This window comes from Cygnus atratus, chromosome 9, assembly GCF_013377495.2.
Source record: "Cygnus atratus isolate AKBS03 ecotype Queensland, Australia chromosome 9, CAtr_DNAZoo_HiC_assembly, whole genome shotgun sequence".
Lineage (NCBI taxonomy): Eukaryota > Metazoa > Chordata > Aves > Anseriformes > Anatidae > Cygnus > Cygnus atratus.
In genome coordinates this window covers 21578936-21602795 of record NC_066370.1, presented here as the reverse complement: position 1 = coordinate 21602795, position 23860 = coordinate 21578936, and the positions used below count along the sequence as shown (strand labels likewise).

The 23860-nt window shown below is 48.1% G+C and overlaps 1 protein-coding gene across 9 annotated transcripts in view; it reads right to left on the bottom strand.

The window, feature by feature from the left end:
* Positions 1 to 4074: 4074 nt before the first annotated feature.
* TNIK (TRAF2 and NCK interacting kinase) overlaps positions 4075 to 23860 on the bottom strand; it is a 155992-nt gene continuing 136206 nt past the window's right edge. For 6 of the 9 annotated variants that reach the window (XM_035557317.2, XM_035557321.2, XM_035557319.2 and 3 more), the window contains 12 exons: positions 22298 to 22482; positions 18971 to 19097; positions 16381 to 16545; positions 13151 to 13265; positions 12420 to 12590; positions 12066 to 12209; positions 11353 to 11487; positions 10717 to 10817; positions 8916 to 9065; positions 7520 to 7679; positions 6822 to 6961; positions 4075 to 4817 (listed from right to left, as the gene is read on the bottom strand). In XM_035557317.2, coding sequence (XP_035413210.1) covers positions 4734 to 4817; positions 6822 to 6961; positions 7520 to 7679; positions 8916 to 9065; positions 10717 to 10817; positions 11353 to 11487; positions 12066 to 12209; positions 12420 to 12590; positions 13151 to 13265; positions 16381 to 16545; positions 18971 to 19097; positions 22298 to 22482 — 1677 coding nt within the window. In that variant the 3' untranslated portion in view covers positions 4075 to 4733. The remainder of the gene's footprint in view (positions 4818 to 6821; positions 6962 to 7519; positions 7680 to 8915; positions 9066 to 10716; positions 10818 to 11352; positions 11488 to 12065; positions 12210 to 12419; positions 12591 to 13150; positions 13266 to 16380; positions 16546 to 18970; positions 19098 to 22297; positions 22483 to 23860) is intronic. The other 3 variants (XM_035557323.2, XM_035557326.2, XM_050712430.1) reach the window with 1 other exon arrangement.

Genomic DNA, 23860 nt, shown 5'->3' with positions numbered 1-23860 from the left:
TCACTTGGCACCTGCTCTGAAATAGCTTTGTGTGTGTGCATAACGTGCACACAGAGGATACGCAAACCCAGACGTGTGCGGGTCTCTCTCTGCAGGCACAGACCTGCAGCCACCGCCGTGCCCTGCTGGTGCACAACCGTACGCCTGCAGCCAGAGCAGCCGGGGAAGGAGAGCGCCGTAGGCGTGCACGGAGACACAGCACAGCAAAGCGGCCCAGAAATCATCACAATGCCATCCCTTTTCGTTACGAAGCCCATCACGGGGCGAGCGCCGTGCTGCCGATGCTGTCGGGTATCGCCGCCCCGCCGCGGGCACTTGCCGAACTTTGCACTTCGATGCAAAATCTGGTCTGAGCTGGTCTCGCGGGCGCGGGCACTGCCATCATCAGCTGGCAATGGATGCAGCATCCAGCGGAGGCACGCCAAGGCCTGACTCAGCCCCAGAGGTGATTAATTCCACTGCCTACCAGGTGAGCAGGAAGGGGCACTTACCAGGTGAGCTTTCGCAGCTGCCAGCCAAGGAAAGGCGAGTGAGCCACCGACGGTGCTCAGGCAGCCTTCACATGGGCGCTACATGCACCTACGTGCTACATGCACGGAGGAAGAGGAAAAAAAAAAAACAAAAAAAAAACGAGGAGAAAAAGACCACTAATCTTTGCTCTGGTCTCAGAGTAAAACTTTAACCCGGGGCAAAGTGTTCGCTGCATTCCTGTGCGCATTGATCGCAGCCCCACCGGCTGCAGGGGCCGAGCTTTTGTGGGACCCGGGAAACTGCAAGGCTGAGCCCCCTCCCACGTCCCTGCTTGGGGTGCCTGAGGTGAGGAAAGCAATAGGGTCACGGGTGGGGCGTGGATGACAGGAAACACCACAAAAAGAGAGCGGGGTGGTGCCGGGGTACCCAGCGCTGTGGTACACGCCAAAGCTTTAATTAAATCCATTAACGCATGTGTTTAGCTCCTGGTGACACTGTCACAGCCCAGCCCGTTGTGTTTTTCTGAACTGGGCTCTGGATGTGGCCGTGTCGCCTTGCGCAGGTTAGCAGAGGGCAGCTCAAGGCTGGCTTGCAGGTGGGAAAGGTTGGTTGGTGGGCAAACCCAGGGCAGGTGTGTAAATCCAGAGCTCATTATGTAAACCCAGGGCAGGTGTGTAAAGCCCAGGGCAGCGCACAAACCCACGGGGCTGTCAGCTCAGCGCCTGCCGGCGCACAGCGCTCCCGCTGCCGGCGCAAGGTGCCCGAGCCCAGCCCGCCCGTGCTGGAAGGAAGGCGGCCCCAGGAGCTGCAGGAGCAGAAGGAAAACGAGCTGCACCTCCGAGCGCTGAAGTAACAGCGTTGGCTGATGCCGGAGAACGAGGGCACTGGTCCCGCGAAATGCACGGATAAAAGCTCGTGTGTCCGCTCGCAGCACGCTGGGCACACTCAGCGTTATTTGCCAACAGCAGCACTCCCACCACTGCTCAGAGCATTACTTATTAATAAGGTGCAAGAACCACGTCTGATAACACGCCACTTCGTCGTCCCCGCTGCCTACTATGTCGTGCCTGCTGTAATTAGGGGTGCTGCCAAACACGATGGGATGTGATAAAAGCCCTGGGTTAAAGTTTCTGTCAGGCTGAACAGCTGAGCGTGCTCTCACATCACTGAAAGCAATTCAGAGCACGGACAGCGAGGCTTTCTCTGCGGCTGGGGTGGCCAGCACACCCTTGCTGTGGTCTTTGGCTTATTCCGAGGCAGCTTTCATGTGAAAAGCAAACCAAACAAAGCAGAAAAAATAAACCAGGAAGACGCAGCTCCTAAGGCTGTGGATTTCCAGATAAAAGCACGATGGGGAGAGGCACACCGGAGGTTTGCACAAGAGCGTTACGCACTGGAGGATTTCAGGCGCATCCAGATAATATCACCTGCGGCTGTGGCAGTTTGCAAGGTGAGCGCTTGGGCTGGGTCTGGAGGTGGAGAGGAGTGTCAGAGCACCGCAGGGGGACGTGGGCAGCCAGCAGACACCTCCGGGATGCGGCAGTGGTGGCCGCAGCATCGTGCTCCCTGAGCAGCCACGTCATTTCTGAACCAACAAAACTGCTGGGTCTCGCAGTGAGGCAGCGAGTGCTGCCCGCACGGAGCCTCCTGCCGGCCTCGCCATCCTCGCGCTGCCCCCGTTACGCAGCCTCGGTGCCCAAATCGCTGCACCAGCTGCACGGGGCCGAGAGGCCAGGGGTGAGCCCAGGAACTGCAGCCCCACAACCTCAGCCAGCCACCAGCCCGGCTCCAGGGGCACGTTTAGGGCCACCTCGAGCATTCCCTTTCCGTCCCCACGTACGTGATATCAACCCCCAAACCACCTCGCAATGAGAAACGTGCCTTGAGTTGTGCTCTGACACAGGTTTGGAAACGCTTTAAATCTGCAACAGGCTCAAACGCATCTCACATTGCACAGACTTTAATTCTCATTATTCCGGGATGCGCCGGCCCCTGTGTACTCATCCTGCCCCAAAATGCTGCTTCCTGAGACCCTCCAGGAAAACAGCACCGCTGCTCAGAGCCCTGAGAAGCCGCTGGAGCCCTGTGACTTGCTACCAGCTAACACCCCGCTTGTTGTTCACAGAAGTCTAAAAGGCATGGCTTCGTGTTGAAGGTTCGTGCTTTATTGTAGTTGGCACCAGAAACGCTTTTGATCTGTTATGTCCATGTACACAGTGTAAACAAGACCGTGTTAATATTGGCTTCTTATGACTGTTTCAAGTGACTCCATGGTTTCAAAAAATACATTCACAAACTACTGTATGTTTAAACACAACGATTCCTTTTTATTTCATAACTGTACTCAAAACCCCACAATTAAAAAAAATAATTTAAAGCCGTGTATTCCGAACCAGTCACATCAAGGAGGAGAGCAAAATAAAGAGGAAAGGAGAGTCATCAGTTCGCAACATAATTTAATAAACCCCTCTGGTTTAAGGTAGCGACCACAGTGAAAATACAAAGAGCTGGTGGCAATCAGTGTCTGCGACGGGACTTGTCCCCGGGTTAGTTCCAGCACCGCGGTATTAGGGCCGTCACTGCAGCTGGCGGGGCTGTGCTGGACCAGAGGCAAGTGGCCGGCAGCAGGAGGGTGCCCGGTGCCCACGAGGCTGCCCCCGCCAGGACGACGTCCACACCGAGCCGTGCCGTGCCGTGCTGCCCGCGTGGCTGCGGGCGTCCTGTCCCGTCCCGACCCGACCCGTCCCGGCCGCTGCACCCCCCCCAGCAAGCAAACGCTTTTGCCCTGGATAAATATTCGAGTTTGACCAGGTCCTGTTGATTTAATCATTTTTTAATAAAGCCATCGTTACTGAGTACACCAAGATTGCCAGTTAAGCTCTCTATATGTCGCTGGAGGTAACAGTGCTGTGATCAACAGCAAAACAACAAAACGAAACAAAACAAAAAACCCAACCGAAAAAAAAAAAAAGAGAACAAAACCAAAAACAAAACGAGGTAGGTTAAAAACCAGCAACACAGACCTTGTTATGCGACACCCCAATACCACAGGCGGCCATGCTTGCAGCTACTGAGAAAGAAAACCCCAGATACGCACTGAAAATGTAAATCAACTGAGCAGAGTTTATAAGGACACAATTCAACCTGAACTAAACACACACACATTTCGGCACAGATGTTGTCTTCCACTGTACGTTGGGTAATTCGTAGGGAGCGGAGGGGGCAGAAAACGAGTATAGATTCAGACCCTTGGCCGAAGAAACCACACACATATATATAGTTTTAAGCTCTTTACAAGCCCAATGCAGCGACGCGCAGGGTGGGCAGCTCGGTTCGTCCCCGTCGCCTCCAGGGACGAGCACCCGCAGCTCGCGACGCCTTCGGCATCGGGTCCGGTGCCCGCGGCACCCCAGGAGCCGTCTGCGGCCACGGCCCCCCCGCGGCACCCGGTCCCCTCCGTCCCCGTCCCGGTGCCCGCGGCGAGCCCCGCGGCGGGTGGCCGTCCTCTCCCGCCAGCATCCGGAGCAACAGCAAACGGCACCACTGTCCCTATCACGACACAGCACTGGGTGAAGATCCATATAGAAATATGGATTGACAGACTTGACAAAAATGGTAGCTGATTTTTATTAGTCTAAGGCTAGTAGCTTAGCCATTTAAAATCCATTTCCCAAAAGAGGGGAAAAAAAACTATTATTTTTCTCTTCTTTAAAAATCCGTTAAGCCGTTGCTGCCAAAAGCAACATGTAAATGTTGGTGAAGGCAAAAGATTTCTAAAATTACCCAGCTATACGGTTATGGCCTTCATCACAAAGATAAAAGGTACATTTATTGTGCTGTCTCTCACCAGATTTAATTGGTAACTTTACAACATACTATATATTTGATGCTAGCAGGCAGACAGAATTAAAAACAGACTTTTTGACACTTGTTTCTTTCCCCGTTCTTACAAAGTAGGGGACAAAGAAAAAGTAAAATTAAAAAAAAAAAAGAAGAAGAAAACTCATAACCCACTATAACACAGCGTAATCAGGAGACCTCAGGAGGCGGTTTCCCTATTCCAAGCGTGAGCGTCCGTCCCTGCCGCGCGTGCCCGAGCCCCCCAGAGGCGCTCCCTGGGGCAGCGCTGCGCCGGCGGGGGGAGCGTGGGGAGCGGTGATCCTCAGGGCCCTCCGCATCTGCCTCTACAGTGTTAGTCCACGTGTTTAATGTCCTTTAAATTAGAAATAATGCCACGGAGGTAAGTGCCAAGTGCTCCTCTGTTACCAGTTCATCATGGAGTTTCTGTTGAGGGTCATGAAAAACACTTGGCTGCTTCCTCCAGATCTCACCGACGCGAAAAATACCTGGTTGGAGACAAAAACAGCCTGTATTAAATACTGGTAATTTTTATTAGGGTAAAAAGGAGTTTATTAATTGTCTTGTGAACAAGGAAAGCAAGAGCTGAGCCACAGCCCGTGCAGTCTGCTCCATCCAAACCCAACTCTCTGCTATTTTCTCCAGATGACAGCAGAAACGTGGGCAGAGATGTGGGAGCTGCTGGACCCGAGGGGCGCTCGCTGTGCGTGGAGCCCAGCCCGGGGAAGCGGCTGCCAGCGAAAGCAGCGTGGCCCAGGAAGGAGCCAGCCCAGCGAGCCCAAGCAAGGCTCGGCTCAAATCCCAACTGCTTATTAGTAAACACCGCAATAAAACCTCCCTCGCTATCACCACTGCAGAGAGCAAGGCTTGGAAAGCCTTAAAAATACCAAGTTTATCACATAGCACTGCCGTGGCATCATTTATTATGCAACATTAATATGACTGCTTCCAGGGCTTTATATCCTGCTAAACGTTAACCATTTGGGTCAATACTCTGCACGGTAGTTATCTGCCTCGGTTTGAAATGTTCTTCTTTGCAGAAGTTAGTTACATTACTTCAGCTACTTCTGAATGCTACGTCAGGGAAAACTCAAACCTTCCTTCAGTATTTTCAAGACACAGAAAGCTATCAGGGCTGTCCATGAAAATATGCCTTTTGGTGCTTCTGTCTGGATCCACCAACATTTGACCACAGTGGAAGTCTTAAAAAATAAGTAATTTGCAAGTATTTTAAGGGGACACTTCTTCAGCTGCTGCAGCTAAAGTATCTGAAGACTTAGTCCTTTTTGAAAACAAAAAAATCATTCAGTCTTCACAAGACTTTCGTTATTAGCCACTTGCCCAGAAAGAGAAACGTCTGTTTTAAGCATTTCAAATGCACTAGTGATCAGCTGGTTACAGTATTTTAGAGAAATGTAGGTGCTTTTTTTTTCCCCCGTGTTATTAAAAAAGGAAAAAATCAATAGGAACAAAACAGAAAAAGACCGATTTAAATAAACAATATAAAACCTACAGAGTCAAGTTCTCAAAAGTTAAGGGGAAAAGAAAATAACTAAAGATATTTGGACACAACTAAAATTCAGCTTCGTGGACAACTTTGCACGATACACTTCAATTAAAAGATAAGGATACATTTTTTCCACAGAGTTCCAATTAACTTCACACAACAGGTAGGCCAACTAAATAAACTAATTGCGGCCTCAAATCTTGTTTATTGCATGTTATTAAACCCTGCTCTGACGACACAGCAATCAGTTTCTTCACGTGTTCCGTGCTTGTGCTCTTTACAGAAGAATTCCCTGCTCCGTGGCCCTGGTTTATCTTTAGGTGAAATCTTGTGACGTGAGGAAATACCACCAGCAGAAATCAGTGCAGAAACCAGATCTCAGCATTCAACCACCTCTTCCATGAGATACTCTTTTTCCTTCAGGCATTTCTTCTTCCCTCATTCCCTGCACACCTTCCTCCTTCAGCAACACCCAAGCCAAGGGTAATCTGCACAACCATGCAACTTGACATGCAGCTCTGGTGCCCCTCCAGAACAATATTTATCAACGTTGTCCATACAAAAAGATGGGGGTCCATGGAGAAAATAGCTTATCATCACAGAACTAAAAATGCATCACAATGTCTCTACGCCCAAGTTCAAATTAGGGTTACTTACACAACCTTAGCACTACCATTTCTCAACTTTTGCAGTTTATTTGGTGGCCTCAACAATTAATGTTCTGATGCAACACTTGAAAGAAATTCAAGCCAAGTCAACGGAGACCTCAGCTGGAGGTGGAAGAGATCTTGTTGATTCTTGTTGATTCCCACCACAGGCTGAGATCCACATCCACTGAAGAGAATTAATTGGGACTGGGTTTATGGGTACTGTTTATTAAACAGGACCTTCAGCTTAATTACTTATTAACCCCAAGATAAACTAGACCCGAAGTCTAAAAGTAGTTGGTTGTAGCTTACGGATACAAGCTTTGAAGTGGACTTACCTTATCATTTCTTTCACATAGAAACTTTAACCTTTGAGCTCGCTTGTGCATAAATACTCCATCCAAATGTCCTGTCTCCACTGACCGGATTTCAATAGCTTTCTCTCCCCAGCCCATTATTTGATTGGAATGAATGTAGGCTGTCAAAAGGAAGCGTTTCGCACATGTTACAACGGGTGTTAAGCTAAATATTACACAATGGGCAGAAAAACTCTCATCAGCTGTTACTCAAAGTCTACACAGATGAATCACAGAGCTCTGCTAAACAGCCTTTAAGTAGCACTTTTAATCCAGAAAGTTGCTGAGTGCTTTAAAGAGAAGATGTTACACTTCTGCTTTCTGCAGGCGAGGAGCTGGACAGTGACCTGCCTGCACAGTCTGTGGAGCTAAGCAGTAGCACAGCCAGAAGGGCAACTCAGGCTCTCATGGCTCTGCACCTAGCACCTCTTCCAGTCAACACGGTATCCCACCAAGGTTACAGCTTATACTTACAATAAAACACAGCTAAAATCTTCAAGAAGTCACCTGCTTTTTCTGTGCAGGACCAAACTGTAAAAATTTAGCAAGTGCACCTCTTAACTGGCTGAGATAAATCTCCTTTGATAAACAAAATCCCAAATGACTCTAACTCAGCATCCTTCACTCTGCATCTTACGTCGTATGTGTTTTATGAAGGTGAAGAGGAAGGGTTGACCTACCCACAGAAGTAGGCATCTCTCCCCACTGGAGCACCACATCTTTAGTTATCCGTCCATAGGTGTTCACATACACGCCTTCATCCTCGTAGCACACAAGCATCTCCATCCCGTCTGTTTTAGGCAGGATGACAATGGCGTGAGGAGTAATATTGCCCTGAATCTGCAGTTAAAATAAACCCTACGGGTCAGAATTACATTGAATGGAGAAAGTGGTAGGGGGAAGGGAGCAGAGCCTTAGAAAAACAAAACCCAAAACCACACCGAGAACAAAACCCTCACTCCATTCAACAAACAGGCATCAGCTTTTAGAGATAAGCTTGAAGGGGAATAAACTGTCATGTTTACCCTACCATCAAAGCTGTCTTAGACATCAAGGATAAACAGGTTCAGCAATTATAGAGAGATCACAACATATACGCCCCCAAGAATGAAGGCTGACACTTGGCAGTAACACAAATCAGCAACTGTTGGCTGATGACTCCATCTTCTATTCAAATTAAGGCAAATAAACCCAGAATTTTACAGGTAGCTCTAGGGAGGAAATATTCCCCTTTCCTGAGGGTAGTAACAGTAACTTTCCACCCCCATCTGACCTTCCATAGGTAAGAAAACAAAACCGTCCCAAACTGCCCCCGTATTTCTCCTAGGTTTCTTGCCAGCTCTTGCAGAAGCTCTATTGCTCTACTCAGCAGTTCCTGGACTCGATTAATAACACCATTTCTCCTAGGCCACTTTCTCATGCTGCTTGGTACAACAGCATGGATGGAGCTTAGATAAGCCAACAAGAGAATCCTTATCTACAATATTTTTTGTAGCACTGGTTCTTTCTTGAAATAGCCTAATGGGCCTGAGAGAGAACCTGTGGTGAGTCTCCGCTGTCTGGGAGTCGGGGACTTCAAGGTAAGTCTTACTGAGATTTGAGCTACCCTAATCCTGCAACCCTTGCTTGGGCAAACTGCACTGCCTCAGCAGGAAGGAGTGCTGGTGTGCACACCTGCTACACCATGCAAGGGACAGTGCACTGGGCATCCAGTCCTTGGTGGGTCTGTGTTGTCCAGTAACCAAGCACTTGGTTTCATGGCATCTCGCCCTACAAAGAGCTCCTCTACTGCTCCATGCAGCGTAAGGACAGATTCTCCTTTCTGTGGGACCTGGCAACCTTACACCTGACTGCTTGGGCACAAGGGCAGAAGTGGCCTGTGTGAATAATGGACATAAGTAGGTGATACCTCTGCGTCCTCTTTAAGCAAGTTATCAGTGAGGATGGCACTGGAGAATGTCATACCCACAGCAAGATGTCCCCTGACTGGTCAGCATTTCTGAGACACCGAAAGCCCGGCCAAACCTTGCTGGTGACCTGCATTAGTCATGCAGCAGCACTCCTCCATGTACTCACGTGAGATGGTATATAGATATCATAAGAGTTCCCAGAATCTACATCAATCACATGGAAACCAGTGTGTGATCCAAAGATAACTTTGAGTCTCTGACCCTCTTCTACAGTGAGATCGACAAGCAACGGTTTGTGCTGGAGATCTGCAAAAGACTTTTATAATCCTTTCAGTGAGTATCACGGAAAACCAACAAATTCCTACAGCAGACTGATACAGTTTTGAAATCATATTTGTTTGAATGTGTTTCCTATTAAACATGTCATTATTTATATTCCTGCCTCTGTTCCTACGTCATACACATCAGGGGTATTACCCACTCACTCCAGCCATCTGAGCAGATAGGTGCTCACCCTTGCCAAGCACAGCTTTACCCCAGGAGCACGAGGCCAGCCCGACAGTTTGGTCTCCGAAGGAAGGTGACAGAGACCCCAGTTTTACATCAGCATGCAGCTCAGCCAGCATGCAGGGACCCCCCCAGTTCTGGTGCTGCTCAGCTTAACGAGCAAAGTCTGCAAACGGCTGTGAGCACCCACCTCCCCTCTCGGTGGGTATCACCGCTCCAGTTTGGGCAGCTAGAACAAGTAAAATTAAATGTCCTTTATCCCGTTCAAGCTAACCTGCTGGGTACATGCTGGGATCAGCTCCCTGGCATGGACCAAGCTGGGACTGAGTACATCCTTGCATGGCTTAGGTCTGCAACAGGAGGGTGAAAAACCCGCAGGGAGAGAAAAGGGTGAATTGCTCCCTGCACAAGTACCCCTCTGACTCCTGACAGGGAAAATTAGCGAGTGGCATTCCCTGCTATCCCAACAGATCCCTGCCTACAAGGCAAAGTTCAGCCCCCAGACTGGAAAAGCAGCAGCAGGAGCACTAACCAGCATCCTAACTGCAGCCATGGAGGCTGGATCCCAGGCTACTTAACTGCTGCTGAGCTCTTCTTATCACCGAGCCCATTTATTCTGGCTTTTGTTCAGAGAAAGCAAATGTGACCTAATGTTGAATAAGCCCATTTGTGCTGGAAGGATGCAAAATGAGATTACTCAGCATGAAAGTCTCCAGAAGGCACTGCCCCTTGTGACTTGCTGCTGCACAGAGCTTAGAAGGAAAAGTGCTTTAAAGTACTAAGTACAAAATACCCGTTGGCAGGTTATGTAGGAGAAAGGTCTCACTGAAGGAAACTGAGGTAGATGAAAAGGGAGAGAAAGAGAGAAGGAGAGAAAGAGTGGGTCATTCTCCTGGAATTTCTATCTTGAAACAGAATCCACATTGCAGAAGGGGAGAGGACCTTGCAAAATAAAAATGGAAAATAATGCCAGCCCGTTTTCACATTACGCATGGAAAATTAGTCAGAAGTTAAAGCAAGCAAACGAACACAAAAGAAAAGCAACCCAAAACCCCAACTTAATTTTACTCAAGGACATTTGGTGAGCTTTCTGCAAACTTCCCCTGTGAAGCCTACCAGGAAAAGCAAGAATTAATGCCTAATTGTTAGCCATAAACAGCGCATATCACATCTCTTCAGCCACGAGTTTCAGAACTCTCTGCCAGGGGAAGTACAATGATGATAACGTTTCTGAGGAGTGCTTTTGTTTGCGTCCTTGAGATCTGAAAGGCCTGGCACCTCGCAGCAAGTCTGTCAGGAATCGCTGCGGGTGCTTCTCTTCATTGGCCCTCAAGAGACTGCACCCAGGTCCCAGGTCCCCGAGGACTACATATAAGCAAGACACTTTTCTGTTCTGCATAGTACAGAAATCTCGTGTATTTGCAACTACAGAGTGTATTTTGGTAACCAGATAAACGTACCTTAAATGCCATAAACTTGTGATATGGTTTAGGAGCCCAAGCATAGATCTCTACAGCATTCTTTAAGGCAATCACCAAGAACTTGATTCTTTCATATTTCACTAAAATTAAAATAAAACCAAAGTTTAAATCATTCACTTTTGCTTTGAGACTGAATAATTTATCTCTAGAAACAGCTTCTAAGGCTCTCTCTCTGTTGGTTCCCATGTGGTAAAGTATCCACCTAATACATATAGATTAATATCAAAATTATTTGTGGCTGTGGTCTGCCCATACTTTTAAGAGGAATCATCAGATCAGATCTAAGACTATAGAATAAAACCTCCAAAGACTCCAAGTATCTTTTGCCTGTAACATACGCAGTACGTGACTGATCAGATAAACTGGAAGATTTTTAACAACAAGCCATTTTATCACATCGGCTACAATAGAACTCCCAATGTCCAGTGCTGTGGAGCAGGCAACCAGCCCTCTGCAGTCCAGTTAGCATCACCCTCTCCAGACTCAGAGCTATGGACACAACGCACCATCTCAGTGCGAGAGCAAACCTGCCAGGTGCTTGTTTCACAGCTGCAGTGGACACAGAAAATGCCTCCAGACATTTTCCCACTGAAGCCGGTGGCCCCAGCCGCTCACCAACTTTGTAGTGGATGCAGCCTTCCAGGTCCCCAACCGTGATCCAGCCCTGCTTCTTCTCAACTTCGGGGTCGTTGTGTAAAATCCTGTTTCTCAGCCAGGACAGATAGTACACGCGCAGCTTGTTCTTCTTTCCTGTTGGCAAAGGAAACCTGGCCATAAGAGGCAGCAAGAAGTAACAGGGCGGCACGCGGCCCCAGGGACAGCCCCAGGCTCCTGCTCTCTGTATGCCACAGTGGGTGAGCAGAACATGCTTGCATGGAAAACCTTGAGATTTCAGTGCTTATTTTCACCAATGTATCTCACTAAAATAAAATTTAAGTTCTTTTCAAAAGGAAGTTGAAATAGTGATATAGTTGGTTTTGTATTTTTGCTTGTGCCTTGGTCTCCCACACTGGTGGCAGATGCGGTACAAGCTGGGCTCTGCTTACTGCAGGCTGGAAACTCCAGCTTGCACAAATCGGTGCTCACAGAGAGAGAACCAGGCACAGCAGGGCCAGGAACGCAGCTCTTACACCTCAGATATGGCTACACGAAATGAGCCTTTCAGCTCCGGCATGGAAGGCTCTCCCTTTGGATAGTGAAACCTGGGAACAGCGCTCTGCTCACCCAGCTCTGCCTACAGCCTTGCTGGGGAGCAGCGAATGCAGCTGGTATGTGAGTATCAGCTGGGGAATATGGATGAGAAGTTAACGATGGGGTGAGAGGTGTACCTGATATTGTTACAAGGACGTTCAGGCCCTCGAGTACGTCCATCTGTTGGAACCGCCGTCTGTTGATGAGGTTGTACACCTTCCCTTGCCCGCTTCGGTCCAGCAGCATCAGGCCATTTTCTGTGCCCACCAGCAGATTTACACCTGAAACGGGGAGAGCAACGGGCACGTGGAGCCACAGCTGCTGCCCACCAGAGGACTGCACCCCGAGCTCATTCTTCACCACCAACCCATGACAATCACAACTAAGGGCAGCATTCCCACAGACAAGGAGCATCACTTTTACACCAAAGGGACTCAGGGACACATGCCCCTAGAAGCTCTGCTGAGGGTACAGTGGGACCAGGAGCTCACCCCACAAAGCAGCACAGAGTATCTCCGAGTTGAAGCGCTTCTTGTACTTCCTTATCTCTGGGGTGTCACTGTGGGGGCGGATGTTGGTAGGGTTCACGTTCACCACGGAGATCTTCCTGGCTTCGTTCAGCTTGGCCTGCTCCTGTCTGAGCAGCTCGCTGGTGAACAGTGCTGACAAGGAAACAACAAAACAACGAGGTGTGACTGATTAGAGGAAGAAAGTTTTTGTTTTATCTTCTGATGGGGAAGTTATCACTATGTTACAAGCCATTAGTTTTGAGAGGTAACATCAGTAGTTTCTCATGGGTTGGAAACAACACCAAAGCCCTAAGAGGTGATGTCCCCTGACCTCCTGCCCTGCCCACTGAGATAACCAGCCCTATCCTCTGCCTGCCTGCCCTCATCCATCCATTTTCAATGAATTCTGAACAAGTGCAAGCTTTCTGAAGCAACTGCCACCTCCTGACTCTGATAGGAACATTTCTGCCAGGTGCCTGGGCAGAAAGGGGTGGGTGGATTTCTGCTGTTCCCCGTCTTCTCTCTGACCTTTCTGATGGTATTGCACTGGGGAGCAAAGGAGTTGGATGGAAATTGGAGAACACGAGGGTACAAATTCAATTGATCTTTGGACAAGGGTAGTGAAATCTGAGAGATTCTATGGGGTTATTCAGGCCCCACGACCTGTTTCCCACGAGGCCCTCCCCTCTCAAACTGGTGACATTGCCTCCTACCAGTAGCAGATGACTCTTCATCCTCATCTTCATCTTCATCGGTAGGTGAGGTCTGATACACTCTAGTGTCCACAAAGGGGGTAAAAGAGGCTTTGGTGCTACTTCCCATACCATACTGCAAAACAAACAGCAGAGAGAGAGCTCAGAGCACAGCAATACCAGTAACATTGTGTGCGTGACTTCCTGGTGAGCGCACAGTGCCGGACCCTGCAGCGCCCCTTACGAGCTCTCTGAGCATTTGATCCTCCTCCCCCAGAAGTGACCAGTGAAAACATGACACCAGATTTGTGAATGCCTCTGGAGCAGCAGCAAACAAGAAGTGCAGGGCACGGGGAGCAGTGCCCGGCCCCGGTGCCGCGGGCTCAGCTCGCAGGTGGAAGCACAGCACAGCCGGAGACTGGTTAGCGGGGAAGCCGCAGTGTCAGAGGCAAAAGTGAAGGCAGGTAAAACAATTTCTATGCTCGTAGCACACCTGCCTTGAACGCCCAGGCTGGGATGTCAGGCAGGCAAGGGGTTGTTTTTCCTGTCAATGTGACCACCCCAAAAGAGATTTGTAGGACGGCTCTGGGGAAAACCCCACTGTACTGTTCCTCCAGCACGGGACAGGGAGCACGGATGTGGGAAATGGCACTCCCACATTGCTCCATCCCCCCCAGTTCTGGTGTCCATCACACGTCACGTGTACGTCTTTCATGGGTTACTTGCAAACCCGATAAAGGATTTCAAATTGCCTACAACACTTCAGGTGTAACTGCAGAAAAGGCCACTTCTAAGGCAGCAAAACTGACCCTGAACGTATCGTAGGGGATGCCAGAGCCAATGCTTTGCTAAGGGAAGCTGGAAAGGAACAAATCCAACACCACACCGCTGTCTTTGCTTTCGCCATCGCTTTGTTAAGGCAGAAAACAAGGCCAAGACCTTCTCCCAAGCAAAATGAAATCCTTCTCTTGGAAATCAAAGTGCCACGATCTCCTCCCCTTGCTGAGCAGCTTCTTTTTCTTATTGCAGTGTTTACTCAGGGTGTCCCTTGTTTTAAGGAATGTAGGAAGGACCTACATTAAGAGCTCTAACAGCAGCAAAAATCAAATCTTACTGCAGCAGCCGCAGGACTTTCACATTTTGACTCCTCAGGACATTTTACTTCCCTAAAATACACCCTGCTCAGCTTCCAAGCCACCAGGTCACCAGAAAAGGAAGAGAGAAACCCCCCGACTCCTTGCTGAAGCTTCGCAAGGAGCACACAGACAAAATAGCCCCAAATGGCCTCTCCTGGTCCTTCCGCAGCAGCACCGAGAACATTTTGGGTGAGGCAGCATCCCCGCACTGCGCCTGCCACCGCGGCGCTGCGCCTCCCGCTTCCCTCCCAATTTACATCCCATGGCCTGGCAACAGCCCCTGTGTTGCCATGGAAACAGGATGATTTCCAAAAAGTAAATGCTAACGGAGACCCATGCAAGGAGTTAGCAGCCTGAGGCAGCGACGGCTGCAGGAACAGATACCATGTTTACATACACTGTATGGCCAAAATATTTGTATGTGCACACAAGATATACTCGCTACTCTGTGCTTCTTTCATATCCAGTAAATACACATTTTTTTCCTGTGCTGGGTATCTTTTCCATAAAACACCAACAATTCAAAGAGGGAGCAACTTCAGTGTTTGCAGGGATGCCTTCCAGCTGAGAGCTAGGTGCTTTCCAACAAATGAATTACGAAAAAATCCCTCATTCCAATGCCCCAAGCATTTTTTCTTCTTTGCTCAGACTCAGCTGCTCTTCTCCTAAGAAGCTGGCATTTTAAGAACTTCCAAGCCTGTTATTTAAATATTAAGACCTCACCTTCCTCCAGGTTCTGTTCAGCTGACTCTAAACCTCTGTCTTGGCTTACAGAAACAGCACCAAGCTGCAGGGTGCGATAGTGCTCGGTCCCTTCCACCCTCCTCAGTCCCGACACATCGCAGGCGCTCTGGCAGAGAGATACCCGTGAGGGTACCCCACCAGAAATGGGAACGCCCTGTACAAGCAGCACAAGGGATAACTTCCCAGCAAGATGCTTACGCTGCTGCCAGCCAGGCTGCGAGTTTTGCTCGCAGCGCCGTGAGTCACCTAAAGAACCCAATCCAAACCTTCCCACTTCCACCCACTCCTTGCTCAGTCAGCCCTAAAAATGCAGTTTCAGAAATGGAAAAGATTTTCTTGGTTGGAGTCCCATAAATGAGTATATTTAAACCCAGGCCTTGCAAACTGCTCGTGTTTAAGCAGTTCCAGGGTGGCTCTGGAAGGTGTCACTTCAGGACCGACTGTCTCAGCGCTGCTTTTGAAGGCAGCAAGGAAATGGGTAAAACCTGGAGGTCAAGTCAGGCACCATCTGTTCTTACACTGCATCAACGCACAGTCCCAAGCCATTCGTGTTTTTATGCTGCTAGTAAAAGTAAACCGTAAAGTGAGCACATCATCTCTGTGAAAGAGGATAAGGTGACAGAAATATTATCGTATATCCAACAAGACAAAAAGAAAAAACAAATAAAATAGCTTATTCAGCACCAACCGGATTGATTTTTCATGGGAAAACAAAGAAATATGTGCCTGTTTCCCAGAACTGGTTCTGGTAAGCAAGACACACCAATTCCCTTGTCTTATGTGAAACATCTTGTGATTTTTAGGACTTTTTGGACCTTGTACAACCTTTATCTTCAATCAAGTCCATCTAAAAAAGCTATGTGGGAAAAATACTGTGACAGGAAACAGTCATGGTAAAAATTCAAGGTGTGTCAAAGTTTTCTAGTCTGAAGAACTACATGGATTTTTTTTGGCTTTGTTTTTTGTTAACCTTCTGGATCATGCTAAGCCTCAAATATTGCCTAAGCAGAAACTGGGCCCAGGTGAAGTTAACGGCATCACTGGCTCTCCTATTTTGCTTCATTCCCATGTACCAGAAGACGAGGACTTTCACATCAGCTTGCAGCATTCAAGCCATCGTCACCTGAACTCCAGCTGGTGGGCTTCAGGTAAGGCCTAATTTACAATCCTACCACCAGGCACAGACCCGTATCCCAATAACCCACCAGATTCCCTTTGATTTCCACTACACTCACCCACATGGATTGGAAACAAAGAGAGAGAAGAGCAAAGAAAGCCAGGGAAGGAAGCAGGAAGGGCCCTCGATGGGACAGAGATGTTAATACTTGTTTAAAGCAGCGCAGAGGAGAAGGAGGAGCCCCCACCACCTACTTCAGGCACCGAGTCCATGTCTTGCGCATGCGTGGAGACTCGCCCCAGGGCCTCGGTCGGTGTGCCCGCAGGCGAGTGGCTTTGCTGCACCAGATCAGGGAGATTGATGTGGCCTGCAAAGCCATTGCTGGCTGCGTGGCCAGAACGCTTTTTTTCACCAGAGGTCTGCAGAGACACAAGGCATGAGGAAGAAAAGAGAAGGGGAGAAAAAAAAAGAGAAGAAGAGAAAAAAAACAAAACCGAGTTTTTTTGCAGTCCCCCAGTTCCCTGAGCAAGCACAGGACAAGGACCCTCTCTGCTGTTTCCATCCCCATGCAATCTGGCAAGCAGCAAACCAACCCCCGCCCCAGGAGAAATAAAGACAGGATTAATCACAAAGTCAATACAGAGTAATTAGCCACATTACAGCAAAAGGAGAAGCCTGATCGTTGTCATTTCTAGGAAAGGAATGTCGGGCAGATTCCACCCATGCCACCATGGTGCAAGCCCCATGGCCAGCTCTGCTCCCACGCTGCCACCAGCCACGGTGACAGCAGAATCTGACCCCTTGATCAGCAGTAGCCTTAACGGCTTTCACAGCTACACTGGCGAGTAGCCTGACTGCAAATGCCAACACAGTCCTCCTTGCATGTTTCTGTAACCCAAAACAGCAGTGAACAGCGGCAGCGTTACCCTCGCCTGCAGCAGCAGAGCTATTCACAGCTTGCTCTGAGCACAAAGTTCCCCGCAGCACCAGCAGCAGTTACCTGTCTGCAGAGAAAAGCTTCCTCCAGGGGCGTTTTCGGGTGAATACTGAGTGCAGCTGCCTACACACCAAGCGAGCACTCAGCCACGCTAACACATTCGCCCTTTCTCTTCATCCCCACCTTGTAAGAGACAGGTGATAGGAAACTTCTCCCATCCCTGCCTATTGTTTTGAGGCATTTGCCATTTGACGAATCCACGTGCCTGGAGCACGCCAATGAAATTGTTAGAGACTTGTCCATCTGCAGGGATTAGTGGAAAAATCCCTCTGATACAGGCCTGGCAACTCACTGGGCAGCTCTGACAACACCTATCTTTCGATCATCCATTACCACAACCTTCAAACACCTTGTCACCCTGCCAGGGCAGCACGGCAGACGAGCCATTGCCTGAAGCCCACGGAGGTCAGTGAGTCCTTCCTCTGGCTGCTATGGTTGCGGTCAGGAACAAAGAGCAAACATCCCGCACAAGGCTGCAGCTTGGGTTTCCTATCACACTCCCTCCTGCCAAAAGAGATTTCCCTGCTGTTTTTCTTTCCTGTGGCTTTTAAATCCTTCTGCAACACTGTTTTATCAGAGTACTTCGCTGGTGTGGCACGTATCTTACAGCTGCAACACAATCCAAGCTCACTTCAGAAACGCCTGCCTGTTAGAACAGTGACCTGTATTCCTCCTCAACCTCCTCACTGCTTCTGCTACCAGGATGTGCACAGGGCTGACCAAGTTTCAGGGGTCTCTGCTCCAAACAGGTAAAGGACAGTGAGGGAACAGGTGAGCTGTGCATTTCCCATCAGCTCCAGAAGTCACGGAGGAAGGCAGCAAACACTGTGTGACTTCTTTGCTAACTTGTCTTTCTTGCAAAGTTACACTGATTTTTTTTTCCTATGTATGTATTTTATACAAATAGAATTAAGAAATAAAAAGCCAAGTAAGCCTACTTTGCAGCTGATCTAAAGGTTCCTCCTTTATGATTGCCCACTCCAAACTCCCCTCCCTTCTTATCCTCTCCCATCCACCTCCTTTTAATGCCAGCAGGAGGATGACTCCCCTGTTTTACTACCTTGCAGAGCCTCCTGCCCTTTCCAGGAGACCTGCTACATTTCCAACAGCATCACCAGCATGTTACAGGAAAAGAAAATAAGAAACACTGGGGGAGAATTTCCACAGCCAACTGAACATGCTTTCCTTTGCCTCTTTTCTTCAGTACCGTTGTTCAGAAATGCCCAAGCCATGCTGCTTTGTTAGCTCTGTGCTCCCCGAGCACCTGGGAGCTGGGCAGGTTGGGACAACCTGGGGGAGATTTGGTCTCCGAGAATTTGGCAAATGCACTGGATCAAGACTTTTGACTTGAAAAGCAGCAGCAGCGTCTGCAATGTCCAGGGGTCAACAGCAGCCGTACCTTGCCTCCCCGAACAGAACCAGCTGCCTGTAACCCCGGGCTTCAGGTAAAAGCCTCAAAAAGCACCACATCTGCTGAATGCCTCTGACATTTGTATGATGGTAAAGGTTGGGAAGCACTGGGGAAACTTTGGGCCAGACTCCAAATAAATGCCCTAAATTGAAGACAACTTCTGTTGCTCGGAGCTATTTTGGGATTACAGCAGAGTCGTTTACATGAACATCCACCCCACCATGCCCCAGCATTACTATTCACTGCTGTTTGTAGTTCTGAGAAACATTTGCACTTGTCACATTTGCTCAGAGTGTAAATTGCATTACGAGAGCACTAATGAGCACAATTTACTCAGTCATTTTGTGTTCCGGATACACAGCACTGTTAGTTGTTGTGCTTACATGGGGAAAACCTCCTGAAGATGCTCCATGGAAATATTTGTTTTACAACTTACCTCCCTCACCATTAAAGTCCCTTCCCTTGAAATATTGCTAAACGTATCTGCATGGGAAGTTTCTAGACCGTGAGTTGTCACCATTCCCAGGTTGTACGGCTCATTGCTTCCAGAAATTCCTGTTGGTCTGAGGACAGAATGGAAAAGCATTAGTGACAGGCATTTCCTTAGCTGAACTAGACAAAAAATCCTCCAATACAGTATTATTTATAGACAGGGTAAGGCTTTGTATCTCACGGGGAGGAAAACTAGAAAATATATCTACTTAAATGTATGGGGACATTATTTATGTGGCCAGAAACAAAGCATCAGGCTCAGGTTGATGCACTACCCCCACTACTACCAACTCAACCCCTGAAAGACAGGCAGTGCCTGGGAGTACCCAACCCACCAGAGAACAACTCTCACAAACACAGGGTGTTTTTTTGCCACCTGCTTTGAAGACGAGATCAGAAGCTTAATGAGGGCTTGCTTTGGCTTTTCAGGTTACAGGGTCCAAATTCCACATCCCAGCTCTGTTCAGCACACAGGGGCACTACCTAGGGGTAGGGGTCCCACCCCACCAGGCATTGCCTGGGCAGAGCTGCGGGCTCCCTGGGGGCACAACGCGACAGTGAAGTGGATGGAGCTTGGAGGAGGTGCGGGCAGGCATACAAGTTCTGTTCTGTAGCTTTCCTCCGTTATGCAGGTGAAAATGTAGCCATAACCCATGATTTAGCCTTGAAGTAATGAGAGACAGAGAGGTAGAAAATAATCACAGGTTCCTTGTGTTAAAAAGACCCACTTGGAGAAAGAGATCATCATCCCAAGGCTGTGCCCGCTCTGGCAAGGAATGTACACTGTCATTTTCAGAGAAGATTTCGGGAAACAAGAATAATTCTTCCAGTGACAGGCAGACCTGGTTGTGGTTCTCCTAAAAATCCACTTTACAGCTGGCGATATACCAGCATTAATGAGGGTGCCTCTGTCACTCAAGCTAATACTGAGAAGCAATCAGGCTTTGGCTTTCTCCTTACCGAATGGGTTTTTGCCTGGGGCATGTCCTGCCAGCCACCAGGGAAGCAATTCCCCATCTGTGGCTGATACTGAGTGATGCCCCTGAATCGCCTCCTCCTCCAGCCTACCCACATGTGGCCAAGCTGAACTCGGGGCAGACGTGCTCCCAGGCAGGGACACAATCTGACCCAGCCCTGCTACGCCTTGTGACACAGCAACCCTGTCTTCCTATAGCAACCACCAGAGAGGCTGGTTTTTACAGTAACATCACAGCAAATTGTGTGGAGAAGCAATTCACAGCGTGGGCTTGATATCAGTCCACTTGAGGGTTTAACTGGCTGTTTGATGCACACCTTCTGTATGGAAACATTGCCAACCTCCTCCCCGGGACCCAGTCCCCAGCGATACTGGAGTGCTGGGAGGTGCTGACTTTATTTCTGTGCTCATATGTCAGGAGAGAGACTGGATTTTATTCTCAAACATATTACATTTTAGGATTGCTTCTGAGTGCATGTCGCAGGTGGTGAGCTCCCACCACGACTTTATTATGTTACATTACGAACAGGGGAGCTGCTTAAATATAATTCAAATAAAACCAAAAGCAAATGACAAAGCACGCCTGGATTACTCCGTCCTGCCTGTGTGCCAGAAAATGTTGACAGCTGTTACGAAGTTGGTGCTGACACACCTGTTTCTTTGCATATAAGAGTCACACACACTGGTTGTTCTCCATCACTACGAATTCACTCTGTAGCACATCCTTGCCCGAATGGTCAAACATATGACCAATCGAACAACAGCACACCATACTTCTGCAGCACTTTTCATGCAGTGAACTCGCACCTCCTTCCTATCATTAGCACTTAAACACCACCAAAGAATGCGAAAGTAACATAATTATTCCAGTTTTAGAAAAAAAAAAAGAAAATTGAGGGAAAAGAAGTTATGCCAATTCTGAGACCACACAATGAGTGAATGAACAGTTACTGCAGCCCCAAATCCTAGCGGCACGCAGTTTGCAAGTCACCCTGCAAGAAATCCCATGACATGAGCAAAAGCTGGCTTGTCTAGCCCAGAGAAGAGGGATCTTAAGGGAACCATCACAGTCTTCAAATACAGAAAAGGTATCTGCAGAGACAAAAGGTGTAAACTGTCCCTCATTAACCACTTCTCATTAAACTCCTCTTCTGCAAGTAGCCGTAGGCCCTGTTCATGCATGTGTGACAGCCCATCTGACTGCTGCATATTCATGACCATCTCTCTCCCCGTTGACTTTCCCTGACAAATCTCAAGAGCTCTGGCTTTTCTTCTTCTGCTGGGAGGAAGCTCCAACCCTGGAGCTTGGCACTCTGCATGACATGGACCTGGATGTCTCCCTGCTGCTCCTAGCCCTACCAAGTCATGGATGAAGTCAGGTACATCCCCACTGACCAATAATTCACCTCATTTAGCACAAAGAATGGAAATTAAGTCATTAACATGCTAAAAATCCCTTAAAGCCTTCCCACAACTCCTCTGTGAATTCAGAAGCGCAGGGAGTCAAACCCTGCCACCCCTGCAAACCCTGGTACCCCTGCTACCACACAGAGCCACAAGAAATGCCCCCAGTGAGGTGGTTCAGCAAAACGCTGGTAGAGGTGCCTCAGTGAGCTCACTCTGCATGAAGATAGTTATGTATTGTGTATGTTGATGCTACGCTTCCCTCCTCCTTCCTCATCTACTGTGAGATATTCAAAAGCCCAATGTCTGATGACCTCTAACAGGGAGACAAATGCACTATTATAGTCTGCTGACTTCTTAGTTTCAACATTTTAGCCTGCACAGTGACTGAGACAAAGACAGAAAGCAATGACAAAAATTCCAGATTATTATGTGCTAAACCTGGCTCTAACAGTTGGCATGGGTCAGGTTACCAAACACTGCACTTCATTATGGCTTGATTTGGGACAAGACCAAGCTAAAGAGCAGACAGAGCTTCAACAAACCAGCCCATGGGTCTGTGGGCAGGACCCAAGGTGTGAATGAAGTCAGGTATGTCCGCTCTGGCTACAAACCCACCTCACTTACCAGCAGGAACGGGTCCATTAACTTGGAATACAAATTCACTGAATGCGCAGTTACATAATTCAGCTTTCCTCATTAAACATTTCTAATTCTGATCATGAAAAAGACACATCTGAGCAAATTATCCTGTTCAACCATGACACCATTGCCGGTGCCAGCCACTGAACAATGACATGTTTTGGACATGCCCCACACCACAGCTACTGCTCCTCCAGATAAACAAACGACACAGTTTCACGGTTTTCCCTGAAAGAAAGAGCTTCTTACATAAGCCTCGGGATGTCACTGACAGGCACGGTCCCATCATGCGTCTCGTTTTCCCCGTCCTCCTCCTCTTCTTCACTGCTTTCCGACTCCTCGCTGGAGGAAGAGTAGTCTGTCACCTTCTTCAGAGGGCGATTGGTTTCCTCAATGCGCAGCTCCCTCAATTCTTTGGCTAAGGCCGTCAGATCCTAAAGGGGATGGGGGCAATAAAACAAGAAATCGATGGCTATTATATCTAAAGTGAGGAGAACGTCACACACATCTCTTCAAAAGCCAATGCTAACAGCACGAGCAACGAGAAATAGCTTTACAGAGTCATTACAAACATGAGACAAATGTAAGACAATGTTTGTAGCATGTAGCATTTATTAAACAAAACAAAACTGATTTATGCTCACTGAAAAATCAATAGCCAACCTGTTCTTTTTCTGTTTGGAATGCGTATGTGCATATATATACACACACTTATATGTATATACACGACAAAATTATATTTGTTGGAAAAGGTGAAGTTCAGTCACCATCATAGTAAACTGGAAAACAACATCATTTCAAAGATTGGCTTGGAGAATTTCTCCTGCAGGGTTTTCTCCTCTTTCAAACTTCTCAAAGAGAGCCCAGAATTGTATTTATTCTGTAATAAATGCATTTGGGAAGGAAGCAATGACAGCATCTCCCATGGAGTGGTGCAATCCCCAAGTCAAGAGCTGCTTCAGTGAGGAGTCTCCGCTGTCAGGTGGCTGCCGAGAGGCGGTGAGGAGCACCCAGGAGAGGTGCCTGGCTCACTGCAGCGCCCTGCTCAGCGAGACTTCTGAGTCATTGCTCTGAGTCAGCCACGCGATCGAAAAAATAAAATAAAAATGAAATCGTTAAAAGAAAAAAAAAATCCCTCAGCGGGAACCATTAAGCACTTTATGTGAAATGTGACAGCCTACAAGCTAGGGGGAAAAAGCCTTGAAACAAGAAAAAGATGGGAGCAGTCCCAAAACCTAGCAATAATTTTTCAGTTTACCATGACTTTGATGAGGCCTTAGACCCGACAGTCATAGAAAATAGACACTGCTATTTAAAAACAAGGAACATTGCAGGCACCGTGTAGAAAATAGACTTTTTGTTATCTTACATGCTTTTATAGCAATGCAGGGGGAAGCAGTAGGGCAAAAAAGCATGAGAGCTCTAATTAGAATGGGTTAGAGTACTCTGTTGCACAAAACATGCACATGACGAACAAAGCATCGCAATTGTCAGTCTTACCATTTCTCCCTATATTAGTGACCGAGGTAGCCATCAGTGCATTCGGTCAGAGATAAAGGATTAGGGAGAAAGAAACTCATTGAAAAATGCTAAATTCCACAATCGTCTTATGGCCACACTCTCTCTTTACTGCACGCCACGCATCTCCAGTTTACCGTTCCAGCAGGGCGATTACGGCAACATTAATTACGGTTGCAAAGTCAGTTCTTAAAATCTATCCCGTCGACACGTGAAGAAAATGATGAAAAATGCTACTGCTGAGATGGAAACCTAGCATATTTTTAACCACGAATCGGTAATATTTTGCAAGCA